The following is a 15,242-nucleotide window of genomic DNA, read 5'->3' as shown; positions in this document are numbered from 1 at the left end:
TTAATACAGGGTTTCAGCTGCTAAACTTCAGTTTAAGCTAGGAAATGTAAAAGCTTAATTTCTTTCCAAAGAATTTTGCTTTACAAATACTTTTGTATGGTTTTGCACAAGGGTGTATTTTTAGTCTATATATCTCTGGTGCTACATGTTAAGTGTCAGGTTTGCCTCTGCAGCTCCCTGGCTTTCTGAAGAACGTGCTAATGGTGTAGCCTACTGGCAGTCCAGCCATTTGGTCAGTGTGGCCCCAGCTCAGCTAGAAGAGAAGTGATGGGGCAGTTAATTCCTTTTATGGACCCCTGTGTAGCTCAGGGAATTCACCAACCATGCACATATGTTTGAATTTAGATCCTCTTGGAGGAACAGGAGAAATGTAAGGGTGTGCTTCTGCTGCCATGCTGCTTCACCTAGTATTGCACTGGGGTCACATTGCCCCTCCTGTCCATGCAGAGTGCACACTGGGGGCACGTGTCCTTCACTCTGGAGGAAAACCCAGAAGCAGGCGAGCCCAGGCCAGGCCAGTAGGTAACCCTGCTGCAGGGCCCCCACCCTGGTCAGACTATGTTGCTTGGTCAGAGGATCCCAGTTCACAGAACAGGTAACAAAAACAGCCTGCAGATGTTTTTGTGCAGATCTAGATCCCAGACGGCTTAGGAAGCACTCAGAACACTCATTCAGAATCAAATCCTGAATTCCTTAGTGAGACAAAAAATATGTTAAATTGTTTGGTGCTTTCTCCAACAATCCAATCAATTTTACGGGATTTGGCTCTAATTTTATTTTAAAGCAATCTATTTTTCCTATATAAATAAAAAAAAAAAAAATCTCAGTTGCACATCAAAAAGCCATTTCCTACTCCCTGTGTTGTGTCAGGCATTCCATCCCTGTAGGTTGTTTCATTTACTCTATTCCCTTTGTTCACAGTGCAGTGTAGAGTTGGAGAATTCTGCAAAGGGAGAAAATTATTCAGTCATCAAAATTACCGCTTCCAGTTTAGGATTATTGCTCAAAATATTTTATCTGGACAGGCTCACACCAGACTTCAGTGGCTCAGAAAGTAATGCTGCCCTGGTTAAAGCATTGTTACTCAGGCCTCACACTGGTGTGAGGAATTTCAGTGCAAAGGAGATATTTTCATAGCACCGTAAGCTAGAAGGAAAACCATCTTTTCGTGAACTGTGCTTTTCCAAAATTCACTGAAGAGTTAGCACTAGTGTGGCTCTTATCCCCTTAGGGAGATTAACACACTACACCAGGAGCAAATAAATAAATCATACATGGCTGTCAGAGAGACGTGGGAAAAGGATTTTTTTTTTTTAAGTGAAACTATTGGATCAAGTGACCTTGTTTCGACCTGGATTTGGGCAGAAGCCAGTCCCGGTGGAACAAACGTAAGAAGGCTGTACTTGAGATGGCTTTGGGGTTTTGCTTATTTTCTTTTTGTTGGGCAGTGTTTTAAAATAACAGAGAAAAATCAAATCCATTTGAATAACTGATGTATTTATTTTCTTATATACACTTAAATATGGCACATCTGACAGTAGTTGTACAATAGACACAAAATGATAATCGAAGCTGGACAGTAGATCAAATAACTCAGTGCTGGACCTATTAGAGGCCAAATCTGTACACTGAATTTCTGAAGAAAGTTTTACCCAGGAGCTGCATTGGCTAAGGATTCAGAGGCTAAGATTATCAAGTCTCAATTTCTGAAAGACTGGCTGGAGACTGTGTCTCTCTTTCCAATATACCAGCTTCATCTTCCATAATGTAACATCGAACTGGCACTTTCCAATCTTTCTTCCATGCAGCCAGCAATTCACTGGCTGTTACCTCTTAGAGAACAATTGCCAGTGTCCCAGAGGATTCACTTGCAGTTAGTGATTACTCTAATAAATAAATGCAGACTAGATTAATTCTTCTGCTATTAATGTGGAAGATGTTCATGTTTACTATGGTTTGAAAGTCAGTGACAGCTACTTTGCAAAGCAGTGAATTCTTGAAGAATAGGGGAAGCTCAGTCAAGGAGTTTCTCTGCTTTGGGACCCATGAGAACCTCTCTTCTCCTTCGGACAACGACAATGCTTGGAACACACTGGCTTGGCGGTTGGGCATGTTCTGGGTTGGGATGGACATCTGTCTTCACAACTGTTTGATAAAGGAGAAAGAAAGCAAAGAGAGAGAAGCATTGTAATATGATAATTCTTCACTGTCACATTCCTCAACTTTTTCATCATTGAACACTGCAATGCTCCCTAGACACCATTTGGGAAAGTGTTGACATCCTACAGCGCAGGAAGACAAGAATTTGCTGGCTGACAATTATTGTCTACAGCAACGTCTTGTAGTTGTCCATTTGTCCACATTATGACCTAAGTGATGCTTTCATTTCTTGAGAGCAGTCAAGTCCCAGGTGTCAGCACTGGACAGTGCTGCCATCAAACTCTGCAAAGTACCTTATCTCCACCTGATGCTTCAGCTTTGCTCCTCCAGGAATACTGGGCATAGATGTCTGGCATTAAAGTCCTGTGTCCAGATTAAAGTAATTTCTAGAAGCCAAATTCATGTAAACAAATGATTACATTGCTCCCCTTCCACCTGTCTGAAGCACATAAACGACCAAGTTTTTCATGCTCACTTTCAGCTCTGCTGATTGTTTTGGCTATTTTTGTACTCGTCAACTATTTTGTTTGTCCTTATTTTCAAAGCTGAACCTGAAGATGCAAAGGTTGCTTCTTCCACAGAGTCTTCTCCATGGATGAACCTATGAGGTCTCTGAGAGTTGATCCTATGGGTGACCACTCAGGGAGCTGCAGCTCTGCCAAGGTACCCAGGGACACTGGATGTGGACTTTCCTTACATAAACTTTGAGACTGAGATACTGCAGGCTTGTGGGTCTCTACATGGGACCAAGGCTTTCTGAGAAATGTTAAAAATAAACTAATGCATGGAAACAGGTATTTTAAGAGTGTATTTTTTATCTGAGTCTTGGCATGGAAACCTCAAAACTAATTATACAAAAAAATTAGGGAAATGCATGAAGTATAGTAGCCCCAGAAAAACTTTACTGCTTCTCAGTGGAGTCAGAGCTGATTGCGTGGATTTGTATGTGCTCAAAATTGCTTTAGGTCTAGCAAATCACTTGGTCTGAGGAATAAGGAATGTGCTGTGTGCTCTGTGTGCCAACTTAGGGAGCCTGTGTCCCTAAACATCCATGAGATTGCATTCAGCTGTCACAGAGAATACAGGATGGGCTCTGCCTACCTACAAATGCAAGACTCAGTATCTCACTGCAAAAACTAATTTCAGGTATGTAGTTTTAATCATCATTCCCTTAAGATTAGGGGAAAGAAAAGTAATAACTATTGATAGTTGAATATCAGCCTTGTCCAGATTTCTTTAAAACACAATTAAATAAACTTCAGATTCCTGAGGTAAGTATTATAAATATAATCTCCATTGTTATTATCTCCCTAACTTCAGCAAGGTATTTTATCCCAGCTGGACCTCCTTACCAATTCAGCACCTGCACTTCTAACATCTAGGCAAGCTAACCCAGATCTTGCAGTGTAGACACTGAATGACAAGGATCACTTACCTGCAGGTTTCAGCATGAAATATCTTGTGTTTTAGAGCACAGCTCTCCTGGCTCTCCCTACACAAATAGCAGCTGCAGTTCTCTTTACTTTGAAAGAAATCTGTGGGACACTTATGTCTACAGATGCATTCACAATTTTCTTCGTCAAATTCCATATGTTGTCCACACATAGCCAGCTCAGCAAGAGAAGGGAGTCCTGCAATAGCACATACATCTTTTAGCAGTAAGCTTTACATGACTAAATCCTGAGTTTGAAAAGACCAGCTCTCTCTGTTCTCTAATCACTGGGACTCACACATGTACTCTCTGATAGATTCTAGACTTCAGAATTTCTGTTGTAACGTACAGTGCAGAAAAGGACTTGAGAGAATTGAGATGATTATTTTACTCTGCTATTTCTCATAAGTTGAACCCAACACAAAAATTTTTGAGGATGTATATTACAAGAGTCTAGTGTTATGTTTTGGAATGCATAAATCTTTACTGACAGCAAGTTTTAAAAAGAAAATCTCTAAAAGGATTTAGTCTATACCCATGGCAAAAAGACACATCCATGCAAACTACCAGACCCCCTACAGACACACCACTACACATACACTGCAGAAATTTTTAAGGAGTAATGCTATGTCTAGTAAGATGTAAGCTGGCCTAGCCCTTCAGCAAGGAGCACGTGCACACTTGTCAGTGTGCAAAAATAAAAGAAAATACTTTGTTTCAGAAACAAAACCCCAGCCAAGGGAACACACTGTCGAATACCTCATCTATCTTCCCTCAAAATACACATGTGGAGTACAATATGAAGCTAATCCTAGCAAAAAGGAAACACATTTTGTGAAAGCTTTATTAAAATGCAAGCAGCACATCCCCGGTTAAAGGTCATGGCATATAACATGTCACTGGGAAGGTAATTTCCTGTAGTTTTACAATTAGCTTTTGGATGTAACCTGTGGAATGTAACCTGCATCTGTGACCTCTGCCACCTGATCTCAGTGGCACACTACTTGAAAGAAACCTTCATTATTGTTTACTTAGTGCTGGAAAACCAATATGCAGACAGAATAAAACCCAAGGCCTACTGGAAGGCAGGAAAGAATCTGCCTAAAATTCTTGGAAGACAAACTCTTTCCTTGAGGTGATAAAGCTCAGCCTGTTTGAAGTGGTGCAGAATATTTCGATCTCACTTTGTTTCAACCTCAAAGACAGACTTTAAGTTATTTTGTCCCAGACACTTGCCAAACACAATGTACTTCAGAGAATCATATTTTTTCTGAGGAAGTATTGAGTCTAGTTCAACGAAAGCTATAATTCAATGAGCCACAAATTTTAATGCTCCAAGCTGACCTTACAAAAGGCTAAGTTAAGAGAACTCTTGCTATTCACAGTCATTTGGACTTAATCTGAAATACAGAGTACTAATCCTTTCTTGAATGAAAAGTCTGACTTGATTTTAACTGCCTAACCTGATGGTCAGAGAATCTGGTCCAGAGTAAGAAAAAATCCAACAGAAACCACTCTGCAACTGATTTCTTGCTTATTAACATTAGGATTTCTTAATCAGCAGACCAGTTTATGAGGTTATTTAGTTTTATTTTAGTTTGCAAGTCTAGAAATTGCTCGCCAACTTGCCTTATTCTTATCCAAAGCCTTGGATTCTTTTGCTTGGTGCGTGTAGCTTAAACCACAAAGGCAGGGTTTCCTTCTGTGTTTGTCTGCTCTAGTGCTATGACTGTGTTATTTTGACCAGTACAATTTCCTGAGAAAAACAGTTTCTAAAATCCTTAAACAGGACTTGGAGAAAATTTAGCTTCTCTTAATATTTTTTGCTAGTCAGTATCTTTAGATTTATGCAGTTACCACCCAGAATATTTCCTGCAAATTTCTTTGACAGATTAAAAATTTACAGGAGAAGCAGAGGATGAAGGGCAGCAGTTTCCCTTCTACAAATTTTACCCTGTTCTATTTCCTTCCCCAGACCTGGAGGTGTATACACACGTACTCCTGAGTACATAGGACATATCAGTTTCAAAGCCTCCTAAATAACTTAATATTATCATAAAAATACTCAAATACTTTGAAAGTTCATATAATTTTTGGCACTGACTATAGCTAACAGGCACAGCTGATTTTACCTATCTTATTCCTTATTAATTCCCTTCTTAAGAATTTCCCACAATAAATATTCAGCACCTGCTCCATGCAATATATTCCAGGGCATTTTTTTTCTACAGTTAAAAAGTTTTCACTAATGCCCATCTTACAATTTAAGGCCCCTGTAAAATAAAAATGTATTCAGGGTGCCTACTTCACAAACTCTTTAAATACTTTCCTATGTCTTAGTCAGGTTGCTAATATAGAAAGAGCAAAACATCCAAGCAAAAAGCATGAGATGGGGGTAAACACACGAGTGTTTATTTTCAGCTGAGTTTCCACACTGTAATCCAAGTATATTTGGGGATGTGGAATAAAAACTGTGTCTCTCTATGGAAAACAAAGTGAGAAAAAAGCCAAAATGAGACACAAGCAGCTTGGAGATAGTATGCAAAAGTGTCTGTTTGTCATTTTGTCTTTACCTTCACGTCTGTTGGAGTGCTGTGTGTCTATAACACATTCACATTTGTCACTATCCCAGATCCATCCATTATGGCAAAATTTGTTGGTAAAGGGGCATCTAGGAGAAAAACAAAATTGAGATAAAAATTAAAACCAAAAATGATAGGTGCATCGGTGTAGTCATTTGGCAAAAAGAGCCTGCTACTTTGCTGGGTCTGCCACTTGTACTACATGAAGGCTTGGCATCTGTGTGCATTGCTGCTGCAAAGAGAAAAACTTGAGACTGGGTGGTTCTGCTGATAGGGTTGAGCTGTCTGGCTCCCAGCAACTACAAGAAGCAAGTAAAGCACGTATTTCAAATTACAGCCTTAAGAAATGGCTACAATTGTGCAGCTCCACTTTTCCATAAAACAGCATTATCCCACCCAGGGTAGTCTTTGTCTTGTAGTATTTGTGCCATGTAACTGTATATTCAATTTTGCCATTCTGCCAGAAGGTGCAGCTTAATGGACTTTGACTATGCTTAATGGACTATTTCAACATCAGAGAAGGCCAGTTTGACTCTGAGGCCATTTTCTCTGGGACAGCAACTCACAAAGTGAAGGAAAGCTGAGGTATTTCTGTATTTGTCTAGGAAGAGACTTTAGAGTGGCCAACAGGAGGGAGGGCCGGAGTGGCTTTGCTGAAATGGCACCTCTGCCCAGCCCAGATGTCCAACTGAAGGGTAATTATGGGACAAGCCCATACACAGGGCTTGACAGAGACATCCAAGCTGTCTTCCAATGAGTCGTTCAGGCTATTTGTGTTTCTAGAGTCTTTGTTAAATTGATGTAACCTATTCTGACCAGGAGCAGAAGTATAAAGTTATTTTGGAGTTAGATGTGAGGTCACTTTTCTCCAGCCCATGAGCCTGACAGATGCAAACCAGGACTGCACCAAAAAGTGAAAAGCCATGATTCACATTGATTGTGAGCTGGCGTGCCATAAGGTATGGCCAAGGGCTTTAGCTTGAGCACATAATTCAGTGTGCCCTGGCTAAATAATGCATGAATAGAGTTGCTGTGTCAAGTTGAAAAAGTCTGCACACACACCCAAAAAGCTCCAGTGGAGCATAGTGCTAATATGTGCACTTTGAGTCCCTGCTAAAGCACCTAAATGTCTTAGTGACTCCAAATGCTGCTGAACTAGCCTGCAGTTTTTTGGATTCTGGTGTCCATTCACTTATAATTCACCAGATTTAGTAAAACTTTCTAACCCCGAGTGATAATCAAGTTATTTGGAAAAACTGTTGGGATAACAGAAAGAGAATGGACCATTATAACAAAATAACTTGAACACATGTAGAAGTTTGCAAATGAGGGAACTTACCCATCTTCTTCTGGGTACTGGACAGATCTTCGTATGATGGTATACTGGTGGTGCTGGGTATTTGATGTACATTTACAGCCTGTGTGATTGGCAATTTTGATGGGTACAGGCTCAGGAACACTTGTCAAGGGAACCGAGATCTCAAAGAGCTAGGTGGATGAAATAATATTTATTTTTCAGTTTCCATTATGCAGTTAATATTTTAAGTTTTAAATAAAAATGTCTTATTCTTTGACATTTTTGCCACCCTTGCTCTTTTCTAGAGATAGTTACCATAAGTATAAATGAGCAGAAGTGCACTGAGAGTTTTGAAGAATAACCAATGCCCACCAAAGTAGGAACTTGCCAAAATGGTGGTCCTAGTACTGTATTAACAGCTATTAAATACCCAAGACCACTCAAAATTGTTTGCAAACAAACTCAAAAACCTCTTCTGGATGCTAGGGACAAATGGAAGAGGTAGGTGTTGGGAACTTTGTTATATCATCAGTTGAATCTCGACCACTTATGAAGACAGCTATTTAACTGTCCTTAGGTATAATCACAGTATGCATCTTTAGGGGCCTAACTGAACCCCCACAGCCTCCTGAGAGAGGGAAAAAACAGGTGTAAATAGAGGAAAGTTCATTCTGCTTCAGCTGGATTTCTGCAGGGAATCATCCCAGAAACATCTCTCTGTTGACTATAGCAGGAGCTTAAGAAACAAAGCAGCCTGTCTTCAGTGCCTCCAAACTGTTAAGGGTAATGTTTGAGTAGCCCTGTGGAGGCTCTGATTCCTTGGGCAGCTACGTGTAGGAGCTGTTGAAATGATCCACACCCCCTCTGCCTCCCAGACCAGCTTCCTTCCCATGGAAACTAAAACACTGGGTACATCTTGGTGTGCCAGCATGTCTTGGCTTAATGCTGCATCCACATGCAGGGACTGAGTATTCCTACGCCAGAGTGCTTAGACATTTAAACTTAGGATTTTTAGTATCTAACTTCAGGTGGCATTAATATCCTTCAGTGCATATTATACACCAAGGAAAGAAAAAATGCTCTTACTACTATGGGAATATGGGAATAATTCCATTAGGTGAGTAAATCTGGACTGACGGTGGTGTATCCAAAAGTGGAACTTAGTTGGGGGCTTTTGAGGGAATGCTTATTTTGAAGGATGCTAAAGGAATGTTACACTCTGCAGAACTGCAGTTTTTCAACAAACTTATGAACTGCTGCTCAAAAAACACATAAATAAATAAATACTTTTTAGCCTGACCTAGCTCTCTGAGCTGATGGGATGTCTTTTGTGTGTGGCCAACAGCTCATAAGAGCTTTCTCCTTCTGGTGTGGAATGAAAGCAATTAATGAGCATTGACGCAAGAAGGACAGGCCCTGATTTATTTTACTCCAGCTATATTCCAGCACAACCAGACACAGTGGAATTACATTCCAACAGACACGAAATAAATACAGAAGTGAATTGGATCTGTTCCCCATGAAGGCTTCAATTTTCTTTTTAAAACAACTGCCCTTGATCTTTGTTCTGATTTAAAGAAAAGCCTTTTTCGTAAGTAGAACTTCATTTATTATGCCAAGTCAAGTAGGAATGCACAAGATGAAGTTTCCTGTGCTTCTTCTGTGGGTATAAATCATAGAATCATAGAAAGGCTTGGGTTGGAAGAGACCTTAGAGATCATGTAGTTCCCCCCGCCCCTGCCCCGGCCTCCATGAGCAGAGATGCCACCCACTAGATCAGATTGCTGATCAACACAGATGGTTTCATCCATAGAGCAGACTGAGAGCACTAAACTTGGAGCTCTGCTCAGCCACCCACGGGAGCAAGATATCTCTGTACATAGCCTCTAGTGGGAATCTACAGAAAGAAGCTTTCTGGCTACTCTGTGCTCACTTTTTTGGCATTGGCCATTAAAACTGGGTTATTGCATGTTGTAACTGATTAGTAATTGATGATTCGTTTAAGCCTTTCTTTTCCTAAGTGACTTGTTATTTGGGACATTCAGATCCTGAGGCATTCTAATTAAGAGCATCTGGTCTCTCTTGATGAAAATGTGTCCTTTTCTGGATCACAAAATTGCACATCCAAAATTATTAGCCAGCCTTCTTGGCACAGTAATGTTGAAATGCAGTGGCCCCACACAACAAAATTTCTTGGGGTCTCTCTTAAACCTTTGATACAGAGGATTCCCACGAGCCAATACTTTCAAGGTCTCCCCGGTCCAAGTAACAATACATTAAAGAAGGATTAAACTTCTTAACATCACATGAGCCTCCAGTCACTTTCTCAAGGCCTGATTTTCCATTTCTACACGTATATAATTCATGTCTAAGAATGCAACATGAATGTAAAATGCTATTACACATGCTGCATTCACTCTGCATGGATAAAAAATTAATTCTTCTGTTTGTTATGATAGTGCAGACAGATCTTTCATAACAGGATCTCAGAAACCAAACATCCTTCTTCCCCTCCCTTTTTGGAGAGCCAGGGTAAAAAGAAAACACATGAATAGTCTCATTTACCGTTTTCGACACGTAAGTTGTACTTGTATTCATGCAGCTCAGACTCTCCTCATTGCAGCAGCCTCCACATCTGAACACATTCACACAGGGGGGCTTGAAAAATTTGTTGGTTGTTGTACCCAGCTCTTTGGCAACTTCCACACAGGTTTCCCTTGGCACACATTGAGTCTTTTGCCATTCCTCATCTATTACTGGAGAAAACACCATTTTTATGAGTAATTATGTCAAAGTTAAACCTCTTGATTAGTGAAGCAGAAGCATTATTTAAATAAAAATGAAGTGCTGGCAGGCCTTTTGCACTTACTTGGATCAATTTGCACTTACTTGGATCAATTTGCATTTACTTGGATCAATCTAAGGAGAGTCTGATTTCAAAATTATCCCAGTAACTTACACCAGCTTACTGGCAGAGATTGTTGCATTTATCCACCTTTAGATTTCAATGCAGATGACCAAAATCTCTATTAATTCTGGTGGGTTAGGTACAGCTGCATTGATTTCCCCTAGCTGAGAGTCCTCCAGTTTCACATTGTCTGAAAAAACTGCTCCCCACCCTGTTCCCCTTCACGCCAGGGTCACCTTTCTTTTTGTCATTTTATCCTCACTCTGCATGTATCCCACCACAGACTCTCAGTAGAGCAGGGGCCCGAGTGCAAAAGCACCTTAATGATCAGCAGATTCTGGTCAGAGGGTATTAATACTCCTGCTGGATGTCAGCCAGTGAGCAGTGTTTCCAAACTGCCTAAGGAAATCCAAGACAAACAATCTCACACCTCAGTACCGTCAGGGGGTTCAAGTTTGAATAACAGGAATATGAATTCAAGCATAATCTGTCTATTCAAAACACTGTGACATCTTTCAAATACTGAATTGTTGTAGACTAGTAGACTAGAGTTGACTGATCTGTCACATTCTGACTGTAAGAAGAAATAATGCATTAACTGATTAAACCAGACAGAGAAAACAGTGACATTTACATAATACAATCCTGAGTCTTGTCAAGAAGTGGCCCTGCTTTTTTTGGCTTTTGCTTACCTGATCCAAGTTATGAAATTACCCAAGAGTCATCAATGCTTATGCTTTAAGTTCTCCTTAAAATTATGAAAAACATTTTTCCTGTCTGCCCTTGTCCGTCAGGCTTATGAAAGATCAAAGACAAGTTCTACACTATCAAAAAAAATGCTCTCTCTTCCACTGTAGTCTACCTTTCTAATATTTTGAAAAGAGTGCCTAAGTTTACAGGGAAGTTCTGGGGAAAAAATCTGAAATAATTTTAACCTACATATTATACCTCGCCTTCAGATGAGCATTTATTTTTTTCCCTTTCCTACCTGACTTTCCTTTTCTTTTTTTTTTTAACTTTTTCTTCAACTGACTGTGTGTATTTAAATCATTTTGTTTATTCCTACAGTCCTTCCCCTGGGATTGATTCACTCTCTTTCCTAGTCATGAAAAGAGTACAGGAAATAAGAGCCTGGGGTCCGAATTCTGATTTTACAACATAAATTAAGAGAAGAATCATTGAAATGAATAAAATTTTCTAGAGTAATGTTAGTCTATCAAAATAGCAATCTAATCCTAGCCTTAAAATAGAAAATAAAGTGTTTGCCAAAGTCATTATGGTATGTGCATGTAATCACTTCAGATGTCACTTCAATGAGTGTAAGCAGTGATGACCTTTCCAACAGAACACATCCTCACTTTATTAACCACTTCTTTAGCAGAAGGGCTGTTATAGGAATTGGGTGTCTTGTTCAGAAGCATCGTGGTCACCCTGATCTTTCCTGTGAGCTAGCACAGGGCAGTTGCTGAAAAATTTGGCTCTGATAAGGACTCTAGCTTGAAAGTGCTGCAGTTCTTAGTTAGCTGAGCTGCTCAGAGGAGGCTGTGGTTAGACAAAGTGATGCAAACTTTCAGTGAATTCATTGTTAAAGCACTAGAAAGGAGGAAGAAAGTCCTGAATTTGCCCTTCTGGAGTTTAGGGTGCTGTGGAAGATGGTCTAGTGAAACAATGATGAGTCTCGATCCAGCCTTCTCATCAAAACTCTTAAAACAAAACAGATGGCCTTGGCATAAAGGTCACTATTTAATGACTGGGAAGGGTGTGGGAAAGAAATACATGTTTGTAGGCTTGGGTTTTTTTAAAAGGAGATTTAGTACCTTGAATGTACTAAGATATTAGAAAAAATGTCATTTCTGCCCTGGGATAATTTCACTTTGGATGGAAGAATGGAGACGATGACCCAATAGGTTTTTTTTTAAAATCTTGAATTTCAGTGACTTGCCTTTAAATGAGAAAGCTGACATCTCTATGTCTAGAGTTAGACTTTCAAAGGGAAAATAGGAAGCAACCTAATAGCTATTTCAAGTAGAAAATTGTATCTATATGACTATAGTCATAGAACCACAGAACAGTTTGGGTTGGAAAGGACCTTAAAGATCCTCTAGCTCCAACCCTACTGTCATGGGCAGGCACACCTCCCACTAGACCACGTTGCTTCGAGCTCCATCCAGCCTGGCCTTGAGCACTTCTAGGGATGGGGCACCCACAACTTCTCTGGGCAACCTGCTCCAGTGCCTCACCACCTCACAGTAAAGAATTTCTTCCTAATATCTAATCTAAACCTATTCTCTTTCAGCTTAAAGCCATTCCCCCTTGTCCTGTCACTACATGTCCTTGGAAAAAGTTCCTCTCTATCTCTCTTGTAGTCCCCTTTATGGAAGGCTACAATTATGTCTCCACTTAGCCTTCTCTTCTCCAGGCTTAGCAGCCCCAAGTCTCTTAGTCTGTCTTCACAGGAGAGATGCTCCAGCTCTGTGATAATCTCGAATTAGTCACAGCACACTAAATGGCATTGTGACTCTATTACCTCAACATTATTTACATTATAAATAAATACATACATATTTACATCATAAATACTAAATTATATTATTCTGCCAGTGAAAAATGCCCATTTCAATATGTCCTGCCTCAGTAACACCTGATAACATCCTCTTTTGTCATGCTGTTTTGACAAAAGGAATACTTTAATTTTGCAGAAATGCTGGTGCTCACTAAATGATCAATAGTGAGAGTTACAGAGAATTCTATAATTTAATAGAGAATTACAGCATTTGACACTGGCTACCACTTCAAATAACTCTATGGATTTTTAATGTTGCTGACTAGAATTATAAAGGTATATAAACAAAATGTTTATCATTAATTAAAGCCATCTTAATTGTTCCAAAGGTGTGTATTTTATTTAACTTGTTTTCTGTACAAAATTTCTATGAGAAGTTTTAAAACATGCCTGTGATGTGAAAGCTCTCTTCAGACTGGCACTTGTATATGCATTTCTGTGCTGTGGCTCAGAGAAGCAATTTAAGGCCTTCGCTCAGACATAATTTAGCTGAATAATGGTGTGTGAATGTGGCTGAAGTTGTAAAAGTGGTACTGGAACAGGATCAGCAATATCTGATTTTCCACAAGGAAAGCGATATGATCATATCACTTCAGGGTAAAGACAACAAAAAAGATTAGCTTTGTCTGTCCTTCATTAGTCTACAGTGTAGCTTTGCTGTAGAATATCCAATTGCTAGACCAAAATATAGTAACTGATCCTTTATTTTATATCCATGAACATGTAATGTCTTTTGAGTCTTTCAGCTATAAGGAATAAAATTCATTTTTGCTCCAGATGAGGGAGTAGATTCTGATTCTCAACTTTCAGTTGCTGTTTGGTTGCTTCAAGATCTGCTTTTCTCTGGGGAAACTTCCTCAAATAGATTGAGGTTAGGACAATACCTTCTTTCTCTCAATTCCCACCCAGATGCTTCTGCTGATGCAGTGCCTTGTATCAGAGCACACCTAATAAAAAAGGGATTTCTATGCCTGCAGTAAAGTTCATTCATTTCTGCTTGCAAGCAAATTCTGAGATATAGCACAATGCTGCTGGCTGGTCCCTTTGCCAATCATTCTGACTCAGTCTTTGCACACTGACTTCTCCTTTTTTGGACTGACAGATCCCCGCATGGCACAGGGAGGTGTACTCAGACTGTTGTCTGACGTTTTTTCATGCCCTGTTGTTTCCAGTATGGGTGTATTCTAGGAAGCCCCTTGTATTTAACGCTTTGCTGCACAAGAATCAGGGGACTTGAAGCTGAGACCAGACTCATCCACAAACCTGCACCTACCTTTCAGTGTGTCGATGTCATAGAAAGCAGCAGCAAATCTGGTCGAGCGATGTGATGCAGAGCGTGAGTCTAAATTGGCCAGACTCTTGAGTTTTAGCCTGCATTTCCACAGCTTCCAGTCCTCAGAGTGAGTAATGTGAAGCAGCTCTTCCAGGCTGGATGCTCTCCTAATCTGCTGTTCTGATCGCTCCAATGCTGACAGAGATGTCCTCTGGAAGGAAAGGGCGAAGTCAGAAAGCTGGAACTTTACAGCCTGTCCCCAGTGCATGGAGCACTTGTACCAAACGACAGCACATTACTGAGGACATCTGAGAGTACCTGGGAAAACAGCAGCACATAGAGATGTCCAGGGCTTTGACAGTGTGCAGCACCAGACTGATCTGCAGGATTTGTGCCTGTATAAATTGGGAAGGGGAGATACCCACTTCATCACAGCCCTCAGAGCTATTTGACAAATGCAGACCTTACTGTGTCCCGGGTCCACAGGTAACCTGGCAGACAGTGATCACATCACTGCTGTGCCTGAGCTGGCCAGTCATGCCAGTGTGAATCACAGGTCACCCCTATAGGCAACTCGAATGAGTTCAGCTGGTGAGCCCAATCCATGTGCCCTTGCAAAAAGCCACCTCAAGGTGCCAGAAGTCTGGTTCCAGCCATGAGACACCACTGCAGGTCTGGTGATACATCTGGAAACTGCATTAAGTACAAGGGCCCATCCACGTGGCAGGCAAACATAGCATTCAACATGCTGCAAAGTGCAGGATGCATCTGCCTTCTCCCATTCTGACTACTGTTTGGGTCATGCCTAAGTCAGCCAACACGGCCTCATGTCCAGCCTCAAGGCTGTGGCTGTGCAGCAGCATTAGCACAGTCATTGCATTTTCCACCTGTATGATGTCCGTGACCACTATCTTCTCTTACTGGAGAAGACTTCTTACAAAGACCTACCTCATCAGTTTAAAGTTGATATTCACTTTAAAAATACCTGTTTAACACTTAATATAGCACAGCACCCCATAACGATACT

At 40.5% G+C, this 15,242-nt stretch overlaps 1 protein-coding gene across 1 annotated transcript in view; it reads right to left on the bottom strand.

Moving 5' to 3' along the window:
* Positions 1-1,476: 1,476 nt before the first annotated feature.
* Positions 1,477-15,242, bottom strand: part of VEGFD (vascular endothelial growth factor D) — a 30,335-nt gene continuing 16,569 nt past the window's right edge. Inside the window, exons 2-7 of the mRNA XM_027738182.2 lie at positions 14,216-14,426; positions 10,037-10,227; positions 7,514-7,662; positions 6,166-6,263; positions 3,596-3,791; positions 1,477-2,145 (exon numbers count right to left, since the gene is read on the bottom strand). Coding sequence (XP_027593983.1) covers positions 2,019-2,145; positions 3,596-3,791; positions 6,166-6,263; positions 7,514-7,662; positions 10,037-10,227; positions 14,216-14,426 — 972 coding nt within the window. The 3' untranslated portion in view covers positions 1,477-2,018. The remainder of the gene's footprint in view (positions 2,146-3,595; positions 3,792-6,165; positions 6,264-7,513; positions 7,663-10,036; positions 10,228-14,215; positions 14,427-15,242) is intronic.

Source organism: Pipra filicauda, unplaced genomic scaffold, assembly GCF_003945595.2.
Source record: "Pipra filicauda isolate LSUMZ 115617 unplaced genomic scaffold, ASM394559v2 scaffold12_size5214236_pilon, whole genome shotgun sequence".
In the NCBI taxonomy this organism is placed as follows: Eukaryota; Metazoa; Chordata; class Aves; order Passeriformes; family Pipridae; genus Pipra; species Pipra filicauda.
The sequence above is the reverse complement of the archived record's forward strand: the minus strand, read 5'-3'. Positions and strand labels throughout refer to the sequence as shown.